The sequence below is a fragment of the Pezoporus wallicus genome, unplaced genomic scaffold (assembly GCF_028554395.1).
Source record: "Pezoporus wallicus isolate ANWC-B61680 ecotype Strahan unplaced genomic scaffold, APGP_CSIRO_Pwel_v1 contig_6520, whole genome shotgun sequence".
NCBI lineage: Eukaryota > Metazoa > Chordata > Aves > Psittaciformes > Psittacidae > Pezoporus > Pezoporus wallicus.
The window spans coordinates 450251-477611 of NW_026636887.1; the positions used below are offsets into that span (position 1 = coordinate 450251).

At 38.1% G+C, this 27361-nt stretch overlaps 1 protein-coding gene across 5 annotated transcripts in view; it reads right to left on the minus strand.

Annotated features, from left to right (window-relative positions):
• STK24 (serine/threonine kinase 24) overlaps positions 1 to 27361 on the minus strand; it is a 48043-nt gene that overhangs the window by 3121 nt on the left and 17561 nt on the right. For 2 of the 5 annotated variants that reach the window (XM_057402091.1, XM_057402092.1), the window contains exons 2-8: positions 20244 to 20381; positions 9145 to 9201; positions 7811 to 7919; positions 7540 to 7697; positions 3470 to 3655; positions 3060 to 3205; positions 754 to 877 (exon numbers count right to left, since the gene is read on the minus strand). In XM_057402091.1, coding sequence (XP_057258074.1) covers positions 754 to 877; positions 3060 to 3205; positions 3470 to 3655; positions 7540 to 7697; positions 7811 to 7919; positions 9145 to 9180 — 759 coding nt within the window. In that variant the 5' untranslated portion in view covers positions 9181 to 9201; positions 20244 to 20381. The remainder of the gene's footprint in view (positions 1 to 753; positions 878 to 3059; positions 3206 to 3469; positions 3656 to 7539; positions 7698 to 7810; positions 7920 to 9144; positions 9202 to 20243; positions 20382 to 27361) is intronic. The other 3 variants (XM_057402088.1, XM_057402089.1, XM_057402090.1) reach the window with 2 other exon arrangements.

The window sequence follows — 27361 nt, forward strand, 5'->3', positions numbered from 1 at the left end:
CTGAGGCTACAGCACCTCAAACACATGTAAGCTCAAAACTGAAAAGACAAAACCTAACACCCATACACTCAATCCTACTGAGCAGGTACTAAATCACAGACATGCTGACATTTACTAGGATCCTCCCATATCATCCAATATTTTCCTGTACTTCTCCAGTTCTGATAAGAGCACACACACAGAATTTTCACAGCTGCAGTAGCAACCACCTGTCCTAGTTACACAGGCTGCAGAAAATACGATGGAGCAGCTCCTGAACATCCCTTAGTCTGGCCTGGGGTCTATTTTGTTGTTGTTTGTTTTTTTTTTTTTGTGGGGCCTGGTGTTGGTGGGTTTTGTTGGGGGTTTTTATGGTTGGTTTAGGTTTGGTTATTTTGGTTTTGGACACATGCACATCCTATTTTTGCTACAGCACAGCCTTTCTTCCTAAGAGACCAGAAGGCCTCCCCCAAACCCCTATCTTTGTACTGCACTGGTTTAAGTTTACTTTACAAAAGGAAGATTTTTAAAATAAAGTATTGCCTGCCTGCTCTTCCTCCAGTGCTATAAATAGGACACATTTACAGAACACCCAAACATCAGGACTTACTCAAAATGTTTTGTGAAAGGCAACTGCCAAATAAACATGCATTTTTAGCAAAACTTCTGAAAGTTTTACAATTTAAATGCTTTTCAAGGTGTAAAATAAAAATCAATCCACTATGTTATTAAAGCAAGAATTATCTCCTGGTATAATATAAATATTTTGAGCACCTTATTTCTTTGCAACTCCAGAGGCTGGGCTGCTCCATTCTCTAGATTCTTGGGGTTCTTTTCCCTTATTGTAAAGATCCACTCTCCTGCATCACTCCCACCTGAAGCCTGGCCATCTTGTTCACTTCAAGGGAGGGAAAACAAATACAAAAAGTTTAATTGCCTACACCTTACTGTCCATTTACATTCAATATACACACTAAACATCTAAACTACGATCAAGACCAAAATCAGGATTCAATTGTACAGACCAATAAGTATAAAGACAAGTATGAAAAGTACTTGGTCTTTTGGAGAAACAAAATAAAAGAACAAACAAACAAAACACAAAACAAAACAAAGATACTTCACTAGAAGTGAAATTAACTTCAAAGAAAAAAAGGGGCATTACAGATTTAAAGCATTTTCCCAAGTTACACAAACCAACTAACATGAAGTGTTCTAGTGCTATCTGAAAACTGGCTTTAGCGGAGTATCTCAAATCATTAGGGAAGGGGATTAAAATGAGAAGATTTAATTCCCTTTTTTGCCTAAACAACAAGTGCAGACTACCTCAGAATACCTTTGAGGAAGAGAGTTCACGCCCATTAGCAGGGTAAATTTCCCACTTAAAAACAAAAATGCCCCAAAAAGTACAGGTATGTCATGGCTTTAAACTAGATCACCATAAAAAATTAATCTTTTGCCTCAATTTTGGGGCTAACATAGTAGTTTTTTTCCTGTAACTTGTACTAAGCTAAAAGAACAAAACCATTTATGCTGACACTAATCAATCACTGCATTACCTTTCTCCTCTCATTACCATAAATGCCCTTCTCTAAGTTCACTGCTGGCTGATCTGTGAATTAAAAATGATCTGCAAGAAAAACTGCCAATTAAAAGGGTTGTACAAAAAGCTACCAAGTCAAAAAGCAGGTACTCAGTGTAAGAAAACTCCAAGATTCCTGCTTGAAGTCACATATAACTTCTGGCTGTCACTGTACCTTTCTTGTATACATCAGCTCTAATAACTTGATCCAACAGAAAAATATTTACCAGTTTGAAAAGTTAGCATTCCAGCATGCCAAATCAACTCACTCTTTTGTAATACCTAATGCAAGAGCTGCTGTGGAAACAGAGGAGGGGAAAGCAGGCTTAGACATAACATTAAATTGCCTCATAAGCACTTAATAACCATTCTAGTTCTACTACTCTCCTATGACAAGCTATAAAAGCTAATATCCCACAGAACATGAACTGCAACCTCAAAGTTCAGTTAGTAAATGATCTGAAATCGGTTTTAGGACTAGTAATTTACTTTTCAACTCAGACACGGTTTGGGGCTGAAACTGTGAACACTGGAAGGCATGAAGCCATTATTAACGGAGGACAAATACACAGCTGTAATAGCAGCCAAGAAATCATAACCAGGCTGATGCCTGCCATTAGCACACAGGCTGGAATTGCAGAGAATAGTTGTGTTTTCTTTATTATGAGAAATTTCACCCATTTGTGAGTAAATTGTGGCAATCCCTTCACTTGATTTTCAGAAGTATGCAATCTGATGATAGTCACTATTTTAAAAATTACTCTTAGACCCATAAAGTTAAAAGTTAACCAAATTATAACTATTTGTAACTTGGTTTCCTAAGGAAACACATAAATCTATTGAATATGTCCATCAAAATTTGATGGAGAGAAGGAAAAATTGCAAAGGAAAAAAATCTGGAAATATTTACAGCATTTCTCCTTTCTGAAAAAATAATTTGACATTTCATGACTATGTGCTGCAACTGCCCAACCTTCCTAGAAGGTCAGTAAAAACCTCTCATTGAAAAACCTAGGTAATACGGTTTGTACTCCAAAACCCCATTTATCAGGGAAGCACTGTCCACTAATTCCCTCTTATATGCAAGGATACACTTCTGCCTCTTTACTGAGATAGCCAAAACGAGGGACAACCTGCCACCACAGAGACAACTCCCTTCCTTAGGTGACCACTGGCACACACGGCACAGTATACATGCACACTGCTGCTGGGCCATGCAGGGCAAGGCCTACCGTCTGCACAACAGGAGTAACAGTTGGCCTTATGTCTAGGAAGGACCCTAGACCCTAAATAAAAGAAGGCATTACAGAATATGGGACAGAATTGCTCTCAGTGACTGTGATTTGCATGAAATCCCTTGCAATACTAAAATCAAGATTTCATTAGCTCATCAAGGCTGTTAAGCTGAAAATCTGTAAATAGCAAAAGACAGAAATGTGCTAGAAATAACTACTTGGCTCCTATGTTTACTAAGGATATTTTAAAAACTCAAACTTACGTATCCGAGTCATCAGAACTGGAGTCATCGTGACTTTGTTCAGCTTTCCACCTCTTGTGCCTATCAATAAGGTCCGTCAGATAGGAAGTTTTCTTTGAGTTGCGTAAAATAAATTTGTGTTTTAAGAGCTCTTTTGCAGTGGGTCTCTTAGAAAGAGAAAAAGAAAATAATATTTCTTTACTGCATTTGAGAGTGCCAAGTGACTCCCTACAAAAAGATTAAGAAATCCAAGTTTCAGTCGTGATAGAAATGAGATTTTAAATAAGGTACCAAAACCAAAAAGAAAAAAACAAACCACAATGCTGCTGATACGTTGCCCCGCATTAGAAAAAGTGAACTGCACTTTTCCTTGTCATTCATGTAAACCAGTCAGGTTCCCTACTATACACTGACAAACAGATGAAACTCACAAAGCTTGGGTCCTTGTTTAAGCAGGCCTCAACAAATTCCTTGAGGGATTTACTGAAGTTCCCTTCCAGCGTCGGGGGATTGTTCTTCGGAATAAGGAACAAAACCTTCATTGGATGCAATTCTGAATGAGGTGGCTCTCCTTTTGCAAGTTCTATGGCTGTTATGCCTAATGACCAGATATCTGCCTGTAAGAAAAAAAAGTTTTTAAGATTAGTTTGGAGAATCACTTGCTCTCCCCTCAATGGGGGGGGGGGGGGGGGGAGAGAATTGGAAGGGTAAAAGTGAGGAAACTCATGGGTTAAGAACAGTTTCATGAACAATAACTGTAGTAATAATAATTTCATGTGTAATGAAAAGGAAAACAGATAAATAGAGAGAAATAAGACCCAAGAAAGACAAGTGATGCAAATGAAAACAATTGCTCATCACCAACTGCCCACTGCCCAGCCATTCTGTGCACAGTAACTGTCCAGCCCACCTCTCCCTGTTTTATTGCTGAGCACAAAGCCATAACGTTTAGAATACCCCTTTTGTCAGTTAGGGCCAGCAGTCCTGGCTGTGGCTCCTCCCAACACTTTGTGCACCCCCAGCCTGCTTGCTGGTGGGGTGAGGTAAAGAGCAAAAAAGGCTTTGGCACTGTGCAAGCACTGCTCAGGAACAGTTAAAACATCCCTGGGTTATCAACACCATTTCCAGCACAAATCCAAAACACAGCCCCATACCAGCTACTGCGGAGAAAATGAACTCTATCCCAGCCAAAACCAGCACACTTGCAAAGGCAGATTTTAAAACTTTACTGTAAGTAATTTTGTATCTAAACTGCTCTTATTATCATGGTCTGATTTATGTGATTAACCAGTACAGAGTGCCTTGGTTGTTTTTACTCGACAGCATAAAGCAGTTCTTTCATTCTTACTAGACTTGCAAAACTTTTTGAAAGTGCTATTGCACCAGCAGTTATAACTGATCTCAAAACACAAATATTCTTAAAAAGTAATGGTAGAGTTACTATAAATAGCATTTTATCCACCTCATTCAAGTACACTATGTAAATATGGGGCAAGGCTCAAATACTGGCATAAAGGGAAATGTTATAACATGCACAAGATTTTCCTCAATAAGCATCAGTTAGTACAACAACAAGAATATAATTTTCCTGGGGTTTAACACTGTCTTATACATCATTCTTATCCACCGACTAGAGAAATGCAGTCTGGAACAGTGCTATCCACCATTTTCAACCTGTTAAGTATCTGGTCCAAGTAGCTTCTGAAATATTGACAGCACTATTCCACCTGATATGCTTTGTAGACCTTCTCCTGTAAGTCATGTCCTGTATGCCAAGAAAGTCTGATCTAAATCAAAATACTCCAAGTCATGCACATGTGAATGCAGATCAAATGGCTCACTGCCAAGTTAGAGGGACAAATCAAGTGATGCAGCAGAAACCAGTACCACCATTTAATTTCGTTGAGGAGTTGGATTCACATTGATACTGATGCCACAATATGCATATTGGTTTCTTTTAGGGAAGATAATATTTAAACATACTTGTTTCCTAGGTTTTAATCATCAAAATGTGTTACTCTTTTTACAGAAAACTGTCTCCCTAGATCCAAGTCTTGTTGCCAAATCTGCCTGAGGTAATGTGAGGTAACGCATCAAAATTCTCTAGGCTTTGCTGACATAACAGATCAAAAGGTCAAAAGAATGGATAAATAAACCCTTCAGAAAGATGAAAATAAAATAAAGTCAATCACAGAAATGTCTGTTCCAAAGGACAAAACATTAATAAAAATATTTATGTTTTGGGCTTTTCTGTTTCTTTCAAAGTCAAGGCAGAACCAAGACTTGCTCTCAGGAAAATGGGAAAGATCTGAAGTGAGGTATCTGGTTTTACTCCCAAACAGAACATTTGAAACTTCCTTATGTTGTAAACAGATCTATTTCCAGGTACTAGACAGAGGAGAGAATTTGTTTATCACTGCTGTCCTCACAAAGTGTCCAGCTAATCTACCTGTGCCTGCTTGGTTGATATGCTAGGGTATCTTTGACGAACTCATACAAGACTACAGGCTGCAACCATTCCACTATCATAGCTACATTGCCTGACTAAAAGCCAGCTCCTCCTTCCTTGTTCAGACAGTATTCTATTGCTAAGAGCTTAGCTGCTTAATTTTGTAAGGAAGTATGGGGGAAAAAATCTGAGTCAATTAACATACTATCCAATTTATGAAATGACGTTTTGTTAACCCATATTACACAACTGCCACCTCACACTGAGCACAGAGGATTACATAGGTATATGAGCTCTAAATTTCATTTATCTTAATAACAGCATTATCAGCTAAGCTCTCCTGATGTCCGAGTATAATTGTGATTTACTTCCCTCTAGAAGGAAAGGTTTTCTTGGTTATGAAAGAACAATGTCACCTGTGAAGATGAGTCTTTGTGTTAACAACTGAGCATTAGTACTTCCAATTTATTCTGAATTCCAGTTTCTCAAGAGGAATGTGTTAAAAAAACAAATGGATAGATTTTTCTTCTGTCAGACTTTCAGCCACAGATGGAGCATGTGTATATATAAAAATCAAACTTGTATGTGTACACGTGCATAGACATCCACATGCACACACATACATACATCATTTTTTTCCCCTCACATATTTGTAGCTTTCTACTGCTAGTGACCTTCCTCAACAAAAACTGGGCTAAAAAGTCCAGCACACCCCAGCTGCACACTGAACATGAAGTCCAAGATGGGGGTTGGAAGCCCATTCCTGTTGGAAGCACCAAAAATAACCGCCATCCCCAACCCCCCAGTTCCTCTAGAACTGTAACCTCTCCTTTCAGAGATAAAGGATCTCAAACAGGGATATAAGTACCAACTGCATGTGTATCCAACTAAGCATTTCTAGAACGCACCTGTCTGTGACAATGGAACTCCAGAACAAGTGCAAATCAGGTCCTCCAAATAGGGAGGGAGAAGCATGACCTTAAGAAGTGATGACACTGTATAATCATTAAGTTTTACCACATGTTGTGACTTCTACAGTTTCAAATCCTGAAGAAAAATTATTCATCCATGTTCACAGGACAGTCAGCAAGTGATTCATAGCTACTATTTTTTGCAATACTGCCATTCTAATGAGTAAAATTTAGACTGACTTTGAAGCTCACTCTTCCACACATAACCAGTAGAGCAATGTCTTACTGAGTCAGACCAGCATGAGGGAAAGGGAAGGGAGGGGAGGGACAGCAAGGAGGGGTTTATGCAGCTCAGCATAACAGAAGTATAAAACCCAAATAAGCAAAAAAACCAACTTTGACAGAACAATAGGCTTGAGCTGTCTTCAGTGTATCTACTCCATCCTGACAACTGGGAACACCCAAGTGCCATGCTGGTAAGGACATGGAGACCCATAACAGGAATCACATTCCTATTGTAATCCAACTGTAAATTACAATATAAATCATGTTTGTCTTGTGATTTCAGTATGCTGGTGTACCACTCTGCTAAACCAAAATCCTGTGTAATGTAAGTATCTACAAATAAGTAAATTTGATATTAAACATTAAACCCTCCCTGTATGGCTTATCTAAGAGAACATGGTCATAGAGCAGCACAGACCCACGCAGTACATTCTTCCACAGATGAATACCACCACTTTCAAACAAGCCTTTCACACTCTCAAATCCATATTAAACAATGTTGCTATTTTTTCTAAAAGCAAGTGGAAACATATGAACATTTTGTATATATTTTTTCTCCTCTACTTTTAAACAACCACCAAAAATACTCGTAAGTAGGGTGGGATAAAAGGTGGGATGTACTTGTCAACGCTAACATTTTTTGCCATCTGGATAGGCTTAATGCACTAGGAAACTTAAGGTTTGGATACAAATCAGGAAAGCTTCTTCTCTCACCAACAGCTTTTAGCTGCTAGGTATCATCTAAACATACACCTACCTAGATGCAGCCAAACTCATTAACTACATTCTGAAGACCAACCCATGTAATTCCAGTTAAAAAAGGAATGGACTTTGGCCATGCCTTGAAATACCTTACCTTTGAATCATATGCTGATTGCTTTATTACTTCAGGTGCCATCCAAAATGGTGTTCCCACAAAGGTGTTCCTCTTTATCTGCGTATCTGTTAGCTGTCCAGCTACTCCAAAATCTGCTAGCTTTACTTCTCCTTGTTCAGATAGCAGTACATTAGCAGCTGGAATAAAGAAGGGCAAACAGGAAATTAAGACATTTGACACTGTAAGGGTATTCATTTATATTGCATAAGCTCTTCTAATATTCTTACAATACAAACAAAAAACTATTTACCTTTAATATCTCTGTGGATTTTCTTTTCTGAATGCAAGTAATCAAGTCCTTTGAGTATTTCCCTCAATATTGTAGCAATCTGGGTTTCATCGAGCGAGCCAGGTTCTAACTAGGAGACACAAGAGATATTTGATACACATATGCATGTATGTGTACATATATATAAAAAAAAGGAGAAACAGAAACAACACTGTGACTATAAAGAGAAATTACTCCGTCACACCTCAAAACTTCCATTCTGCTAACTTTGTAATATGAGATACAACCCAGAATGTTCTTTTTAAAAAGACATAGTTCTAAACTAAGTGGTCTTATGAACAACTGGAAAATAAATACTTTATTTATCTAAAACATTTTTCAAAAGTTTTTTAAAAGCTCCATAAAGACACAGTTTCAAGTTATTGCTTTGTGATCACATCACAGATACGCATACTGCCTTTGAAAAGCAACTATACTGTAATCTGATTATTAACATTACACTAAACTTTGACATGCAATTCTACAGGTCTTACATGGACCCAAATCTCAAAGTCTGTTCAAGAAACTGAGGCATATAGAGTACCATATCAATCACATCCTATTACTACGTACTGCATGGGATTTTGTGAAACCTAAACCACAATGCAAACTGCTAGGCTGATAGAGCAGTGGGGTTTGCTTAGGGTTTCTTAGTAGCTAAAGTGAATGGACAGCATCCAATCACAGAAAACACAACCTGCACTGAGCTTTTAAAATCACGATTCAAAACTGGGAACCCCATCCCAGGTGCAGAATGCGGCACTTGCTCTTGCTGAACTTCATACAGCTGGTGATCGCCCAGGTCTCTGGTCTATCCAGGTCCCTCTGTAAGGCCTGTCTACCCTCGAGGGAGTCCACGGCTCCACCTATTTCTTAGAAATACAGTTTTTTAATACCAGACTAAATTGTGTTTCTGTCTATTTAGAGTCTAATGAGACTTCAAACAGGGAGACTCTGGTGATGGTGTGGGGGGAAAATGCATTAAAATGGATACTAGGAGGAGTTGTGGTGGCAGAATTAAGAGACAGAAAAAAAAAAACCAAAACAAAACTATTTTCAGCCACTAGTGCTCTCTGATTGACTGAAGATTAGATGTTTATATCCTGCTTTCAATATTATGTTGCTTAGTTCCCCTCCATCTATACAAATAATCAGTCTTGTCTCATGGAAATAACATTTTTCTGGCATTGACAAATACTTCTTTACTGGAAGCAAACATTGCCATAATCAAATGATATATTACAGTTTCCAGAATTAAAAGACAGGAAAATAATTAAGTGAGGTAAAATAACAAAACCCATACATAATTTACTTACTAGATCAAGGGCAGAGCCTCCACCCAGATATTCCATTATTATCCATAATTTTGTATCCTGAAAAACAAAAAATAACAATAAAAAAGTAGTAAGTTCTTTTAAAAATTATGTTATTAAGTTAATGGGACCTGTTCAACACTTTTTACTGAAGAAAGAATCTACAGTTTTGAAACAGCACTAATGTTTCGCTGTTCCTCAAAGAATAATCCAAAGACATTTTGAAGATACATTATATTTTAGTTCCATCTTATCAGGAATTAATTTAAGCTGTCACAAGCTATTTACACCAGTGTGTGTGTGCATGTCTGTTCAAGAAAGTTTAATTCTGTTCCTCTATATTAACAAGAGGAAAACTACTTCACATTTACCAATGGGAAAAGCACAGATTAGAAATTCATTACTTCCAAATAATTGATGCATACTCTTAATGTTGCACTCCAGCTCATTTCACAGTACCTCCACCTCATTTCATGGTACCTCTTCTTTGTACCAATACTAATAATGCAAGAATATAGGCAGTATCCAGGGAAAAAAGAAAAAAATAAATCTCTTTAATCCCTACCAAAGAGTGAAGCAGCAGAAAGAAACCTCCTGCCTTTATACCAGCTAAACTGGACAAGTATTCTGAGCCTGAGTTCACCAGCACCTTAACTCCCCGAAGCCATCCCCCTATGTGTTCTTACCATAATCCTTAGTACAGTTTGCAAGTGTCTTCTGAGACAAGAGACTGACAGGGGCCACTCAAAGAAAATGGAGGAGAATATACTTACATTTAAAAACCTCTTGATTATAGACATTCAAAATACCAAGTAATAATTACATCACATAAAATGCCATTTCCTTAGAACAAGTGTCCTAGTTTTGTCAGTTATCTCTATTTGTACAGATGTTTCAAAATATATTTTTTAATAAGCCTGACTCCCATGTAGGCTAAATTTTATATTTATTCTTTGCACCTCTGTGTTTCATATTCTTGAACAGCCAATTGTCTCTGACCTAAGGAAGAATACCAGTACATTTCTTCACTGATGCTTATTCATCTGATATATGGTACAGAATTTTAGACAACTGTGTTCAGGAAAGATGAAACAAACTAGCAATAAATATTATTCAAGGTGACTATACCTATTTGCTAACTTTAGCTAGTAAAATAAAAATTAACAGCAACAAAAAACAAGCTACTATATTCTCAAGGAATGGCATGTTAAACATTCGTACAATACACAAGATATACAATATAAGATATACAAAGAGCAGACCCAAATCCTTTCTTTCTGCTGTTTGCAGCATGTTATTCCCAAATACCCTACAAGGAGCAGTTAGTCCATCTTTCCTTGTAGTACCAGCCTTGAAACATCTTTTAACACAAGGCCATAAATATACCAGTTACATACTCATCCAAGACTGCTGCATAGAACATATGGTGTGTTTTGGTTTAGTTTTTATGATTATCAAGTTGTATTATGGTTTGTTATTTTTAACTCTATGTACTAAAGATGCACAAGACTTCTAGCATAAAAATACAGGGGTTTCTCAGAGCAAGGAGCACAAACAGCAACAATACTCATTAGCCTGCAAAATAAAACTTCATATAAATATAACAGCTCACAGCAAGGGCACATAAGACTCTGAATACCTATCTATGAAGACGGATTAAAGCTTTTAGAAAAGCAATACATGTACTGCAGAACATAACTTTTTCTATCTGGCCTCAGAATGCACCTTGTGCAGGTAAATACACACAGCCCTCCCCACCTACCTTCAGTTACACAAATTACTATTTTTAGGTAAGACCCTGGATTAGAGTTCCTTCATCACCCACTATTTTTAACACACAGATACAGCTAAATTTAGATACCTTTCTTCGGGAATAAACTAATACTATTTGACAAACACAGTCTTGTAAAAAATATTTTAACAGAGCGAGAACACATTTTTAGGAAGAGAAAGTAATTTAAAAATATAATCTTAGTATCTACATACAGCATTTTGACAAGGTTACTTTCTGCAGACACCACAGATATTCCAAGAACTACAGCCCATCTTGAGAGAGTCCCTTAAAGTACTGAAATACTTGTTCTGCTGCTGAGTTTCTCAGATTTTGCCTGTCCCTTCAAAGATCCAGGTCCTAATGTTCCAGAATAAGTATGCCTCTGAGATGTGTCTTATAGCAAAAGTCTTTTCATCTTCAGGAGTCTTCCTAAACTTGATCAAAATTTCACATGCATACTTTGCTTCAGCCTGATAATGTGTTTCAAAGCTGCATGAAATCCCCCTAATATACTGATTTTATGTGCCTGCAATACTTACATTAAATTTTAATAGTAATTTAAACACAAACATGTCAACTGTATCGCTACTTTTTATGTCAATGAAATGACTGGGTGGGAAAGAATATGGTAGGATAAACAAACCCCTTTATTCTTTCAAAAACAGAAAAAAAAACACAACAAAAAAACTTGACAAGAAGTCAATAAGAGATGCATCTTCCCTTTTATATCATCTTGACTACCTCATGAATTTAAAGAGCTAACAATTTCAAGATACAATGCCCAAAAAGAGAAATTCTCTATAAAACCAACTACTAAATTCTCCAGCTGAAAATTAGAAATTAGAGGTAGCAGAAAATATCTAAAGAGAAATATTTAAGAACATAATTTTAATTGTGTAGCTATACAATCAGGCCACACAATTACACAGCTACAAATTCATCGTCTTTTAAAATCATCAATAATCCTTTTAATTCTTTTCCTGGTCTCCTTAGTCTTTGCTCCTGAAACTTTCATCAGTAACTGCTTGGAGCCACACATCTGAACTTACAGTATAAAAGTCAATGACTTGTTTTAAAACATAGGATTGCTGGGTTTACAAGTATGGAAACACAGTTAAGGACTGTATCCCAGTACAAAGCTAAGTAATAGCAATCTATTACAATTATGGCATTTTTATATCTGTAGCCCTAGATTCAAAGCGATTTTTAATTCCCTACAGTTCCCCCCTCCCCTTTGCCAGAGAAATATTACTCACATCATTCATATGAAGTATCTCGACAGATGTAATTGCTATTGTAATGAAACTTACTATCACTATTAACTAACTCTTGCTGGAACTTTTTTTTCTTAGCTTTCTTAATTAAAAATCTGCATACATTGCTTAGCAAGAAAACAAAGAAATGCTTTTGGACAGTTTGAATTATTTGCTTAATACATATTCTAACTTATGCCTATGGTGGGTTGACCCTGGCTGAATGCCAGGTGCTCACCACAGCTACTCCATCACTCCCTGTCCTCAGCTGGATGGAGGAGAGAAAATATACTGAAAGGCTCATGGGTCAAGATAAGGACAAGGAGAGATCACCCACCAATTACTGTCAGGGGCAAAACAGACTTGGGGAAAATAGTTTATTACCTAATCAAGTACTCTAATCAAATTAGAGTAGGGTAATGCGAAGTAAAGCCAATTCTCAATTAACTTCTCCAATATGAGTCTTTCCCACAAGCTACAGCTCTCCAGTAAGTGCTTCAGTGTGGAAGCAGGGACCACTCTAGCGTGGGTCCTCATGGGGTCACACGTCCTGCCAGCACCTGCTCCAGTGAGGGCTCCTCTCTCCATAGGCACAGGTCCTGCCAGGAGCTTGCTCCAGCACAGGCTTCCCATGGGTCACAGCCTCCTTTGGACATCCCTCTGCTCCAGTGTGGGGCCCTCCCCAGGCTGCAGGTGGAGGCTTCACTGTGGTCCTCCATAGGCTGCAGGAGCCCAGCCTGCATCACCATGGGCTGGCACCATGGGCGGCAGGGGAATCTGCTCTGGAGCACCTCCTTCCTCCTTTTGCACTGAAGCTTGGTAGCTGCAGGGATGTTTCTCTCACATGCTCTCACTCCTCTCTCCAGCTGCTGCTGCTGTTGCACAGTAGTTTCCTACCCTTCTTAAATACTTTATCCCAGAGGCACTACCACTGTCACTGATGGACTCAGTCTTGACTAGTGGCGGGTCCATCTTGGAGCCCGATGGCACTGGCTCTGTCATACACACAGGAAGTCTCTAAAAGCTTCTCTCAGAAGCTGGCCCTTGTAGCCCCTCTGCTACCAAAACCTTGCCATACAAGCACAATACAGTGCCTTGTAACAACAGCACAAGGCAAGTAGAACACTACTATCAACTAACTTTGGCATCACCAGAGAGAGTTGCCTCCTTCTGTCCTTCCTTTCCAAGTATCTCTGGCATGTTTCACATTCCCTGACACCTACTGTCACCTTCCTTTTTAAAGCTGCACAAGTTTGGTTTTTTTTTCTTGTACTTCTCCCATTCTTTATATATTCCCCATTTTCCCTCTCAAGTAGGACACTGAAAGCACTAAATTTTCTTCCATGGCCTAGATTAGTAATTACATACTACACATAATCACTTATATTTTCAGGAAGATACTACACTTACATACTGAGACTATCAACATTCAGTGCTCCACTGTAAGATGTGAAATAAGACCAGTGTTCTTTTAAGCATCAGCCACAACACAGAACTGTTTTTTCTTCCAAATACAGCAAAGCCATGGTGAGTCACCCATCTAAATTTAGGATTATTATTTCTTTATAAACATAGATGAGCACATTAATGAGGGCACAGGGAACATTTCCTTTTTCACAGCAGGAACAAGAGATTTTCCTCCCATGCCATAAAACTGAGGAAAGGAACAACTTCGGAAACCAGAAGAAGCTCCTGTTACAGATAGGTAGAGTTTTCATAAACCCTTTCCAAACCAGTTTGCTCTTGAGATCTGTCTTCTGGTTTTAACTCTGAAACTACACAAAAGCCTTACAATACGAGCTTTACCTCTAATGAAGTATTCTACATTAGTGTCAGTGTGATACCGCAAAAGTATTTGTAAACGAGTACAGTTAGAGCAAGTAAAGAACTTTCCCTAACATGCATAAATGAAGGACTATACACTGAACAAATCCAAAACACCCCCCTAGAGTCTCAGAAGTACATTGTAACTGAAATTGGAGTAGTATATAAGAAATAACTAATCAAGATTAAAATGGTTGTTTATAAGTCCTTACAAAGTTATACATCTAAAACACGGACAGACCTATATATAGATATAATTTGTATTTTTATTTACGTATTTTTTAACATGACAAACATGCACATTTCTTAGCCCTCTGATATTATACAGAAAAGGTTGACCTAAAGCAGCCAATCCACTCTACATATGGATTAAAATGTTTTTAAATCACCTTTCTTGACTGAAGGAGAGGTAGCAGGAGAAAAACATAACACATTGCCACAAAAAAAAAGGAAGGACTAGAAGGGCTTAGAAGTTAAGCACCAAGTGACCTGTACAGTAATTTAGAATTTACCTAAAGATCTGAAATCAAGGAAGTGAACTAATACAGTCTGAAAACAGTAGTACAACATGAGCACATGTTTGTTTCTAAGGGAAATAAAATCCTCCTATCTTATTGTCAGAAAGAGAATTCCCCACCTTAAATTTATTGTGAGAAAGGGTATATCCCACCTTAAACTTATGGTTCATAATTAGCAGCAGAATAGAGGGGTTTTATAAATACATATAAAAGGCTTTCTGTAAACTAGCCATCCCCAAATTCTGCTTAGGACTTATATTTACAAACACTTTGTCAACATTCACAAGCTAGAAATTACATACTTGATTGAAATAACACAAAAGAACTAGCCTTACGTTGATCTATATAATAAACGTTTTGCCACCACTGGATCAGTAGAAAAACCTACAGTATTGAAAACCAGAAACAGAACACCTTGGACAGAACCTCAACTAACCTGAACAGAACATACTAATTCCAAAATTGATATGCATTGCACAACGTGATGTGATACTTTGTTTAATAAAAAATTCAGTTTAATTGGTTTATATATGCCAAAGCAATACAGGCCAGAAAAAAGACTTGTATTTCAATACCGGTATAATTTTAATATTAATAATCATACTGATTCTTCAGCATAAGAAACCACACTAAAAGAAAGTTGAGATAAGACAACTTGTGCAACAGGGTAACCTCGCCAAGTTACTGCTACAGTAGTTTCTGCTACAGGTCATTACCACTCATCACGGGATCTGGGTTTTTGTTAACTTTTGTTAACACCCAGGCAAGTTTTGACACTGTAGCAACCAGAAGCAAACACTCACACGATGATACTTAGATGACCGACTTTAAAAACATGATGAGAGATCACAGAACTTGTCTTCTATAGCTATTTTAAGCAACCTTGCCCACAGGCTCCCTTTCGTGGAAGGACTTTTCTTTCTCTCCAGGATTTCCTCACATTTGTGCGTTTCACTATGCGTCTGAAACTCATGCTGCTCACCGAAGCCACCAGGTGGCAGAATCACATAATACATACCGAAGACGGTCTCTCACCAAAGTGCCCAACAAAGAAGGGCCCTAAAAGAAGCTATGCAACACATCGAAGACAGAACAAAACCACCTGTTCAAAATGAATCTGAAAACATTTATCACTCTGACACTCTTCGCAAAAAGAAGAAATTATTAACCATAGAGAAATGCCCCTTTAAGAATATGATCACTCATATATCAATTCTTCAAAATGCTTTCCTTTCCTCACAATCCTCAAGTTCAGATTCAGGCACCATTTTATTCATTCACTCTCTTTCAACACCAGGTCACAACAGTCGTCACCGTCTTCTTATACCGAATGAAGAGCAGGCACACCATGGCATTTGAGTTCTCATTATTTATTAACTCGCAAGGACATCTGTGAGCTTATATGCAGAGGAAAGGTACAGACTGATCAGAAGAGATTGTTTTGTACAATGTCATAAATAATCCATTGAGGCAGTGACAGGAAATGGCATTTACGTATTTGCGGTTCCTGCTCCTCTTAGACAAGCTCAAACCTTTCCGCACCACCACTAAATGTTGCCAAGTCTGAAAACATGTATCAAGACCTCCAAACTATTTTAAATGCCCTTTCCCCGGAGCTTATCCTTTCATCAAAAATGAATACGTATACAAGAAAATTATTTCAGGCTTTAAAGAGATGGCACCTGTGAGTTGATATACTGCTGTTAGATCCTTGAAATGCATCAGGAGCTGCAAACTTTCCAGTTGCTAGCTGACTGTTCAATTTTTAGATGCACAGATTAGTATTAGAACAGACACCATTTGCCAAAAGTCATATTAATAGTACAAGGTGGCTATTACTGTTATTCAGCAAATGCATGGATTTGGCAAGGAATACATACAGCCCTACCTCATGCCATCAGTTCTTGTCTAGTTATAAATATTACCTAATTTGCACTATTGCTTCTATTTCAATCTAATCAGAACTAGATCCAGTGCTGCCATATATCAACAGTGCAGAATGACAAGCATACTGCTATCTGCTTTCACTCCATTCTTTACAGTACACAATCTCTGGACAGGGAAGGTAAGCAATGCACCCAAAACTTCAAACAGCCTACCCAGATGCCAGCTGGATTGCTCAATGTCCTATAATAACATTTGAAAGACAGAAAGGATGTGCAAAGGATAGAATTACTAATCCCAAAAGAAAGTTATTTACACTGCAGAACACCATGGGTACCTAATTCTGTTAGTGTAAGTAGTAAATAATCAAGCTCTTTCCATTGAAATGACAAACTGATTTTACCACTCTATATTCAGGGTCCTATGACCGTTTAACAGCTATCAAGAAAGTCTATGTTTTTACAAGCTTTTGGAACTGTCTTCACAGAAGAGAGGAAACACATATATGCATATATCTTTCAGTGCCAATTCACACCACCTTTCTAAGAGTATAGTTTGTTCTAAAAGACAATCTCAGTAAGTACTACTACCACTGTTCTTCTGTATCTGATGAACAAAAAACTCTCCAGCCTCATTACAAGGAATAAAGTATGCCACCATCATTCCAACAGTTCCTAGGAAGCATTTTGAGTTCCATCACACAGTTAATCCTTGATGTGAACTTTTCTTTGACAATCTATTCATCTACTAATGTTCTCCCATTTATTTCCACCTACAACTACAACACAAGCTTATGCAGATTGGTGTAGCGTTTTTTAAAGAGGGAAGTTCTTTGTTTATGTCATTACAGGTTTCATTAAATAAAAACAAACTAGTATTTCCTAAAGACACCTTTTTCAGAACACCTGAAAATCAGATGGCACAGAGGAACAACTGTTAGCTTTGAAGAACAAGAGTAACTATTTTCTGAGACGAGACTAAAGACATCGAGGTTGCCTCAGCCAACAAAGATATCCTCTGAATAAATTGTCCTCTCCCTCCCCCATCTAGCATAACAACGGTCCATGTTTTAGAACAGAGTCTTGAAGTACTGTCCAGTGGTCTTAGGTGAAAAGTAACTGAAACACCAACAGCTTCAGTGAATTATCCATTTTTAACCTTGGAAATTAATATCCTCCTTTGGGGGTTTGGAGTGTAAGAAGAACAAAAGCAGATGCTATGAAATACAGATTACGTTAATGTAGTCATCAAGGAAGTATGAACAAAAATCTAGCCATGCTGCAGTAGATCATCCAGTATACTACTGAAGAAAACAGTTAAAATTTATTTTTCTTCTTAAATGAATGACTGAATTTCACTATCAATACGAAAAGCTCCAAAGAGAAAAAAATATTGCTTTGAATAATTGGTTCTCTCCAGGAAAAATGGATGAATCAATAACTACATTTACTTTTGAAAGGATTTCTTTAAGTATTTGATGAATTTCAGAGCCTCCAAATAACATTACACTTCCCACCTACTGCTAGGTCTCTCATTTTATCAGAATTTATGTCCGCCAACAGATATGTTATTTTAGACTAGAAAGCATTCTAGCAATTTCCTGCCCTGTTTCTATTCTTCCTTGCTGAATTCCTAGAGAAGTAGACATAAGACCAAGTGAACAAAACCACCTTCACTTTCACTGACACTAAAAGCCACTCAAATGAAGGAAATAAAAGGTGCCTTTGTTTCTTTCTCATCTGCTCACAGGGGATGGCAACTCATCAATAAAAATAAACTATACTTGCGATTCAGTTTGTCTTACAGGAATAGAATGAACCTGGCAAGATTTACACAAACTGGAGTGTACTACTGCTCATTTTGGCCTATTCTTTTTTTTAATCTCTACAAGGTACTACTGAAGTGTTAGAATGATTCCAAGAAAAATATTTGTGGCTTTCTAAAAGTGACCTGCTTTGAATCTGTAGATTTATTTTGCCTCTAAACACCAGAAGAAGGGCTATAGAAACAACACATTGTTGAAAGTCAATATAGAAAGAAAAAAAATCCTAAACTCCTACAGTTGAACAACACTACACAGAAGACTGCAAAAGAAAATTTTCCAATGAAACTAAGGAAACTGACTACTGTAAAAGCAGCATTTGAAGGAGGGAAGGGGAAAGAGGGAAGGGAACCAAAACCAAGCATAGAGATGAGCAAAAACCCCCAAACCCACAAAAACCAGCAACAGCCACTAAACATTTCAACAGACCAAGCAAACCCAAGCTAATTTAATCTATCAACATAGCCAGGACCTGAAATATTTTAGGTCTGGGGGATCTGCAAGCTGTTCACAATATCCATAGGTAAATCTCTTCCAAAGCTGTGTATGTGTATAATTAGGTGGGGTATTATTTTACAGGGCAATCCACTTCTTTACTACCTTAACATATTTAAATTACAATCTACAGAACCTTTGTATTTATATAGTAGAGCCCGAGAAGAAGGCTAGCCAGACAGCAATTATTAAAAGTACTCTACATAATTAGAAAACTCTTACTTGGGTTTAAGTAAGTCTAACAGCTAAACAATATACCCTCATCATAAATGGAAAAAACAAGGACAGGACTTAACAGATATAGCTTAAGTGATCCAAGTGCCAGCTATGCTCTCCAAATCCACTCCATTAGAAAGAAAAAAGTAAATAAAATTTAACCACACAAAACCCCCAAAACAACCAACAAAACACCCCTCCCCCCACCCCAAAAAAAGCCCACCAAAAAAGCTACCCAAAAAAAAAAAATCCCAAAACATTCACCAAACATAATTCATATTTACTAATGGTCTACTACACACCCAAATATTCCCATTAAAAAGAAATAACAACAAAACCCAAGAAAGTTCTGCCTTATGATTTCAATCATATTCTTATTTTGTCTCATATTATGCTTACTGCAATAAGAAAAAAAAAAAAAAACAAATGAAAACACCAACATCTATAGCCGAGTATTTATACAATTGACCTCATGGTAGATGGGTTAAAGGGGTGGAAATCACCCCGAAAAGTCTGATTAAAAAAATAAATAAATTCAAAAAGCAAACAAGGGATTTTTGTGTTTATCCTTCTGATGTCAAGGTAAACTTCTGTTGATTTTAAATTGCCCTTTCTACTAAATATTTATTCCATAGGCATTTAGAAGACATAAGCAGCTGCGTGCCATCCTAAGGATTTATTTTTCTCCAGGAGAATGAAATACAATAATTTGTTCCTACATGACTTTCCTGGGATAATGCTCACTAGAAGTTTAAACACACAAAGAATTCGGTGGAAATCATCTGGACATTAAGGAATCGGAGATGGTTTGTTGGTTTCTCTTTGTGTGTTTTTTGTGAGGGTGGGTTTTTTTTTTTAACCCTTTTAAAACTGTGTGGAGCAAAGCAGGTTTTGTATTTTGGCGAATGAGGTTGGTTGATTGGTTCGTTGTTTTTCCCCAACCTTTAACCTTAAAGATCATGACTTGAGAAAAGCTCTTCTAAACCTCATCCAAAACATGAAGATCCAAACAGGGGAAGGACAGGAGAACATGTCTGTGTACAAACCCAGGAAAAATGTCTTTTTCCCTTACAGTGGGGGCACGTTATTATTAAAATGGATAAGGACGACTGACAGCAGCAGACAACTCCATGAATCTTAAGGGATCATCAGCAAGCAGCTGATGAGGGCTCACAGAGTTGTCAAAATATTTTCATGAAGAAGCCATGAACAGAAGCCTGTAGGAGCTGGTAATACTGTACTAAAGAATCTGACCACACTGGGGTGCTGGACTGATGAGAAGTTTTTTGTCTGGGGAGCATTTCTGAGGTGCTTACCTCCTTTGAAGTCTCTTGGCGTCAGGATGAATGCTAGCTGTCCTCGGGCTGCCATCCCTTTGAGGGGAGGGAGATACAGATGAGCCCAAAGGTTCTCTTCTAAACACAAGTCCTTACTGCAAGCTGGCCAAAAGGTCCCTGCAATCAAAGAAATCATTGTGGTTTTGCATGTGGCGCATTTATGTCCTTTAATCAAGGTTTGTCAGCCATCTAACGTGTTCAACCACAAAGGAAAAAATAAATGCATCTGCTGGGTAGCCAATGCAGAACAGAGACTAAGGAAAGAGAAGAATTGTTCATTCCGGTTTGGATGCTATCAAGTCCACGGAAAACACAGGCAGTGTGATTTTTCAAAGTAGAACCACCTCAGTATACAGTATTTTATGCATGTATATATGTACAAAAAAAGCTGTTTTCTTCTGGAATCATTCTGCAACACTCAAATGCCTGCCTTCTTCAGATCTCAAGAAAAAATAATCACATTTTCATTTCTAAGTATACATGCTAGTCAATGTATTCTACAATCTAATGCAGCAGCCATTCTTCTTCAACAATTACCTCTTGCCATTACCACAGCAGTATACAATCAATCCTCAAATGCATTCTTTTTGCCACAAGCTGGTTATAACAGAGCTTGCAGAGCCATTTGCTAGGAAAAAAAAGCAAACAAACAAGCAAACAATGAAAGTTCTGTCACACTACTGATAAAAGATTCCTTCTGCAGAACATTTAGCGGACTTCTGTGTTTGCATGCCAACATGCTAGAGCCACGAGCTCCATGTTTTACTTAGCGTGAGTCATCTCTAACAGTGTCCATATTCACAGCCTCTCTGGCACATTTCCTGGACACATGCCATTCAGCCACAGAAATGAATCTTTATAGCCCAGCTGTCACAAGCCTAGGCATGTCATATTAAGCACATGGTTTCCTAAAGTTTCAAACTAATAGGCAGTCTTAGTTTTTAACTCTCATACCAAAGTATATTACACTAGAAGTAAATACACACCTATTTCTTGTATTGGCTGCAAAGCAAGTTTCCAGCTAGTAAACACAAGAAACTTATAACTGAAGAACGATACACATTTCACATCCTAGAGGAGTGAGCAACCACGTAGGAACACCAAGTGGATGCAAGTCAATACCCTTCCTCTTCTCCCTGACTAGAGCCGTTTTCCCTTTTCTCACCGCAACAACCAAGCGGAGCAAGACAAAAAAAAGAAACAAACAACAAAAAAAACCAAACAAAAACACCCGTCCCTTACAACCATTTTCCTTTTAACTTTATTTAATACTTGGTGGGGCTGATAATAGTCATTCCCCCACCTTCCCTGTCCACCTGGCAAATAATTACTTCATAATTGCCTACTGAGTCATTACCTTGGGGTAGTGGGGGGCTAGGGGAGGGAAAAGACACACCAGGCAGTCCATTTAAAGAGGCACACAAAGATTAACGCATAATTTACACAGTTCTATGACAATCCCATCATTTTGTCTATTCACCTCTTACAGAGAGTCACTAAGAATGCCAGAAACACGGAAGTGCAACCCATAAGGAAAGATCGATACAGGACTGAATTTTACTGAGATACATCAAATTGTTATTAATGTACAAAGTCCCAAAATGGGAAATTGGAAGCAAAAATAAATCAGGATTAGTTTACAGTCCAGGTAAATTGCATTTAGTGCACTAGCTCTGCACAAAAGCAGAGCTAATAAATGAACCCTGCATTCAATGAACACTGAGATTAGTAATCTTCCAAGTAATTTTTTTTCAACAAAACATCACCCTACTTGCTCCCACATATCTTAAGCCTATTTCACTGGAGTAGTTCACGTCAATAACACTCAGGAGTTTTATTATCCACACTCCCCTCTCTACATCAGAAACAAAATTCCAACAGAAAATATGAGGCACAGGAACCCCCTCACCTCCACTGTCCAAAACCCAAATTGCTCTGATGTTTGCACCTGTTCCTGTTTACCCATTACATCAAATTAAATTCAAAAGGAAAAATAGAATTCAAATTTACTTCGTCACATAAATATGAATCCACTCATTGGTTTCATCCTTTTTCACCACTCGTGTATACAATTTCCAAGATCTTTTGCATTCCTGCTCTGCAGCCTGTAAATACTTACTCCTTTTCCCTTCACCTTTTGCATTCACATTGCTATTAAATCCCACTGCTTCCTTTACAAGATATTCACAAGCCAATCCTTCAAAACTTTTACTACTACTTAAGTTGTATGTATCAGCCCAAGAATTACCCAGGACCTTCCACTCAGACTTCTGCCAAGCTAATTGCTTCAATCCTTGCAAAACACATAATTTTTCCAGAAACCCCTTATTATTTTTCTCTTTACAACTCTTCTCCAACCTCTAATTACTGCTAAAACCACCTTCTATTCACATCATTTCCACTCTGTCTTCCTCCCCTATATAAGCAATTTCCAAATTGCTTTTTCAAGGAATTGTTAAAGAAAACAGAGAGAGAGAAAGCCTCAGTATCTCCAAATGATTATTTTTATCCCAACTGTCATGCAACAGCTAACAAATTAGGTAGTATAATGAAAAAATTAGATGGAAAGAGCCTTAAGAATTCAGCTGAAATAACTGGCCCCTGAATAAGGAACTGCAATATTTTAGAACTAAATACAGTCTATAAACCTATCCACCATGGAAATTTCCATTTGAAGTTCAGTATTTTTGGGTTTCCAAATAAGTTTCTGAGAGTTCAACATTCAATTGAATGTTGAAGCCAATACAACAACATATGTTAATAAACATATAAAAAAACATTTTTATATGTTTATTAACATGCTCTGTAACATGCCATAATATTGTCTTATTTGTGTAAGGGATGTGACTTTTCTGCTTTTGTACAACTATCTCCATACAGACCATGTGAAGACCTAGAAGAATTCATTTTACCCAAAGACCCATGGCCAAACTATATTGAAGCAAAAGCAAGCTAACTGAGCAATACAAACTGCCTGACGTTCACAACAAAGATATCACAAAAACTATGTAAGAGAACACAGTTATAACCGAGGTATATAAAGAGAGGAGTTTTCAACTGAAACAGCAAATGTTTGAGATGTTGATGAGAACATCAGATCAATAGACTGGCAGCCACCTGACAATGTCGTTGGTCACATTGTACCTGAAAAGCCTTGTCTCAGGAAGCCTATTTGGGCAACAAGATGGGGAACCAGCCCAAGAACTACTTCCGCTAAACCTGGGCACAAATACATACACACATGCACTATTTTCAGCAGGACTGTTAGCTGATTAAGTTTTATAAAAATAATCTGGCAGTGTGGTCCCATAAAGCTTTGGATCAGTCTAAGCCATCAGTGTACAATTCCCCCCATCCTTAACTGAGAGTCTAAATAGCCCCTCCGGTAAGGGTGAAGAAGTGGGTTGTGGCAAGGCAGCAGCAGAAAAATCCTTGCACCTAGATGTCACAGCAGTACTCCCTTTTCAGGTATCCCACAGGCCCACAGCACCAAGTGTATCAGTTAACACACAAGAAACAGAAGGACATTTGACATAAACAGTACTGGGTACTGTTAGAAAGCAATGCTATGTCATCCTGATCTGAATGGCTAAACTAAATATAAGGCCTCACACTACAGCTAACCTAGAAGCAAGCTGTTACCAAAACCCATGATCCTTCTCTCTTCCTAATCTCCCAATTCCACCATTTTTTCTTTTTTTTTTTTTTTTTTAACCAGACCTAGCAATTCTGAAGCCACAGGTCTGAGCTGGCTAATTTGAAAGGGTTTGGGGTTTGTTCTTTCCAAGAATCAGGTTATTTTTGGGAAGAGGCAGGAGAAGGCATTGGGGAAAACTTGTTTCCCAGGTGAACCAAGTCATTCTGCGGTCAACAGATCAAATGCAAGTAAAATGGCAGGATGGGGAACAGGATTCTGTTGTTGCCTATTTTCAGCAGCAGCTACCCAATAGATCTGCCTAAAAGCAGGTATCAACATGTGAAATTATGCACAGAGGATTTCATTCCATACCAAAATCAGCAATCAGACCATTACAGAGGCAGCTTTTAAGGCCATCACAAGCAGAACACAGACATGTTATTTTCAAGAAATTATATTTCACATTGAGTTTTCTGAATTTTGACTTAAAGCAAGATCAGAGTAACATGACACAGTTAAGTACTTTAATACTGGGTAATACAAAATACAATTATTACACAAACTCTGTTTTCTTTGAGATATGCTACTGATGCTTCCCAATATTGATACACTTGTACAGTAAAATTATTTAGCCATAAAAGACTAACAGTGCAGAACTGATTACACTGGTGAACAGAAAAAAATCTTGAAATTGCCACTGCTTACTAGGTAGATTTTTCCACAGATTTAGAAAAACAGGACTATATGATGCAAATTCCAGAAAGCAGTAATAATCCCTAGGACTGCTAAAGGTAAGTAGTGAAATAAAAAGGTTCTAAAAATTACAATTCAGTACAATATCTTTGAATAAAGACACTGCAAACAAGGGACTATCCTCATTAACAGCACCACAAATGACCTTGGGCAAGTGTCCTGATTTCCACTGGGATACAGTTAATTTTCTTCCTAGTAGCTGGCGCAGTGCTGTGTTTTGGTTTTAGTCTGAAAATAGTGCTGGTAACACACTGATGTTTTAGTTGTTGCTAAGTAGCACTTACCCCAATCAAGGCCTTTTTCAGTCTCATGCTCTGCCAGTGAGGAGAGCACAAGAAGCCAGTAGGGAGCACAGACAGGACACCTGACCCGAAGTAGCCAAAGGGGTATTCCATACCACAGCACGTCATGCCCAGTATATAAACAGGGGTAGCTGGCCGGGAAGCACCAATCACTGCTCGGGTCAGGCTGGGTATCAGTCAGCGGGTGGTGAGAAGTGTTATTGTGTATCACTGTTGTTTGTTAGGTTTGGGGTTAGTTTTTTTGTATGTCTGTCCTTGTTATTTCCCTTTTCATTATTATTAATAGTATTTTGTATGTTATTCTAATTATTAAACTAGTCTTATCTCGACCCATGGGTTTTACTTTTTCTCCAAGTATCCTCCCCATCCCACCTGGGGAGGGGGGGGAGGAGTGAGCAAACAGCTGCATGGTACTTAGTTTAACCCCAGCTGGCAACTATGATAGAAAGGTCAAAAGTAGTAAAAACTATGGGAAACAAGGGTTCAGAGTTGCAAAGTAACCATTTCTGAAATATGAAATCAGGGCCTCACAGCAAAACCACCTGGGCTACAGACAGAGTTCATGGGCTCCTTCACACCCTTCTGCCTTTGTCTTATTCATGGCCTTTAGTGTCTGGGGAAGCTTTCAACTTGTTCTTTAAATTAGTAGACCAACTATATCTTAAAGCCTATCAGAACCATTACAGAAACGCTCTTGCTACCTCTTTCTGGGCTGTTCAGCCAGAAGTCAGTTTCACATTGCCTATGGACAAATGAAGGCAATGCCTGTTCAACTCTCCTGGAGGATATAGTCTTGCCTAATGAGAACACAGGAGGTTACCAGGGGCTTCAGAAGAAAAGTAAGCAGACCCTAACAGAGACTGCTTCACAGAAAGCTGTGCCCCATTTTGTTCCCAATACCATCACAGTAAGAGAGAATTTGCAGTCCAAGTCCCCCTCTTGATTCAGATGCAGGATGTCCTACAGAGTAAGTCAATTCCAGCTGGCTTTGAGGTCAAGAGAACAGAGAAGGCGCTCCATCATCTCAGCCCCTTACAAAATGCAATCATGACAACTGTAGTAGGCAAAATGAGAGATAGTTACGGTTATTTTTCAGTTAAGTGCACCCAACCCCCATTCAAAATTCAGTGACTGGCTTGCGCAAATCAAGTGTGAAAGGGCACTAGCTGCTGCTGTGGGGCTGGGCACACAACACAAATGATCTGACATCAAGAAACTGCTGACACGTTTCACTGCTCCCTGTGCTGAGAATCCATGCTGTTGCAGTTAATGTTAAGCAGGAAAATCTTTGCTCTGCTCTCCCATCCTGACAAGCGTGATGTAACTTGCACAGGCTGCCTACCAAATGACGACAGAATGCACCAAGTCCATTAACTTCTGGCTGACCCACAGCATATATTTGAGGTCACACTAGTTCAGAGATGCTCATTAATGTTAAAGGAAACCAGTTAAACCTGTACAGCAAAAGAACATAGACTTAAAACTTACTGAAGTCACATATAAACACCCACATTCAAAGTTGTATCACCTAGATTGCCATGGCAAGAACATTCAACATATCCACATTAAAGTCCTCAAGTCCTAAAGCACACAAGCTTAGCCTTCTTTAAATTCAGCAAGTACTGATTTTAAGTAACTGCAAGTGACATAAAATACACCTCATATAAACTTTTCCAATATTTAAGCTGTCTTCCCTTTAAAAAAAAGCGTATGTGATTGCCAGATGAAATTCGCCTAGGTTGACCACTCAGCAATTACGTCTTGTGCTTTCTAATCTGTTAGGCCAAAATAGGACTAAACTATAAGCACTTAAACATGGGAAAGCTTTCATAGATGCAGAGTCACTTCTACACCTTCCTTAGATAACCAAAATCAAGCCCAAACTTCAGCACTTCTCTGGAATTCAGGCTTTCCAAACCTTAAACTGTTTCTGAAGCTCTTTACTAAATACCTTAAAGTTTTTCAGCCACACTGTGAACTGGCTGTATTATTCCAAGAACGGTCTCACTGATGCCATGTACACTGAAGTCTCATTACCCAAAATAAACTACAGAATCACTTCCAGAATCACTGCTTTTCAAAACCAGATCTTTATTTCTAGACTTCATTTCCCTGAACTCTTTGTTCTACAGGCTCAGTTAATCAAGCTTCATAGAAGTGGCACGGTTTTTTTTTCATTAGCTTATGTTGTGTCATTCATAAAATGTAACCAGAAGCTATTTTCTGGGGGTTTTGCAGTCTATATAGCAGCTTGTCTTACAGCAGTACGTATGTTATATCCAAGGCATTAGATAAAACCCCATACAGGTGTAAAGACTAAAACAAAAATTATAGCAGCTATTATTTAGAAACTGATTGCCATCTGTACTCCTTAAGTTTGTCGGGGTTGTTTTTTTTGTTGGTTT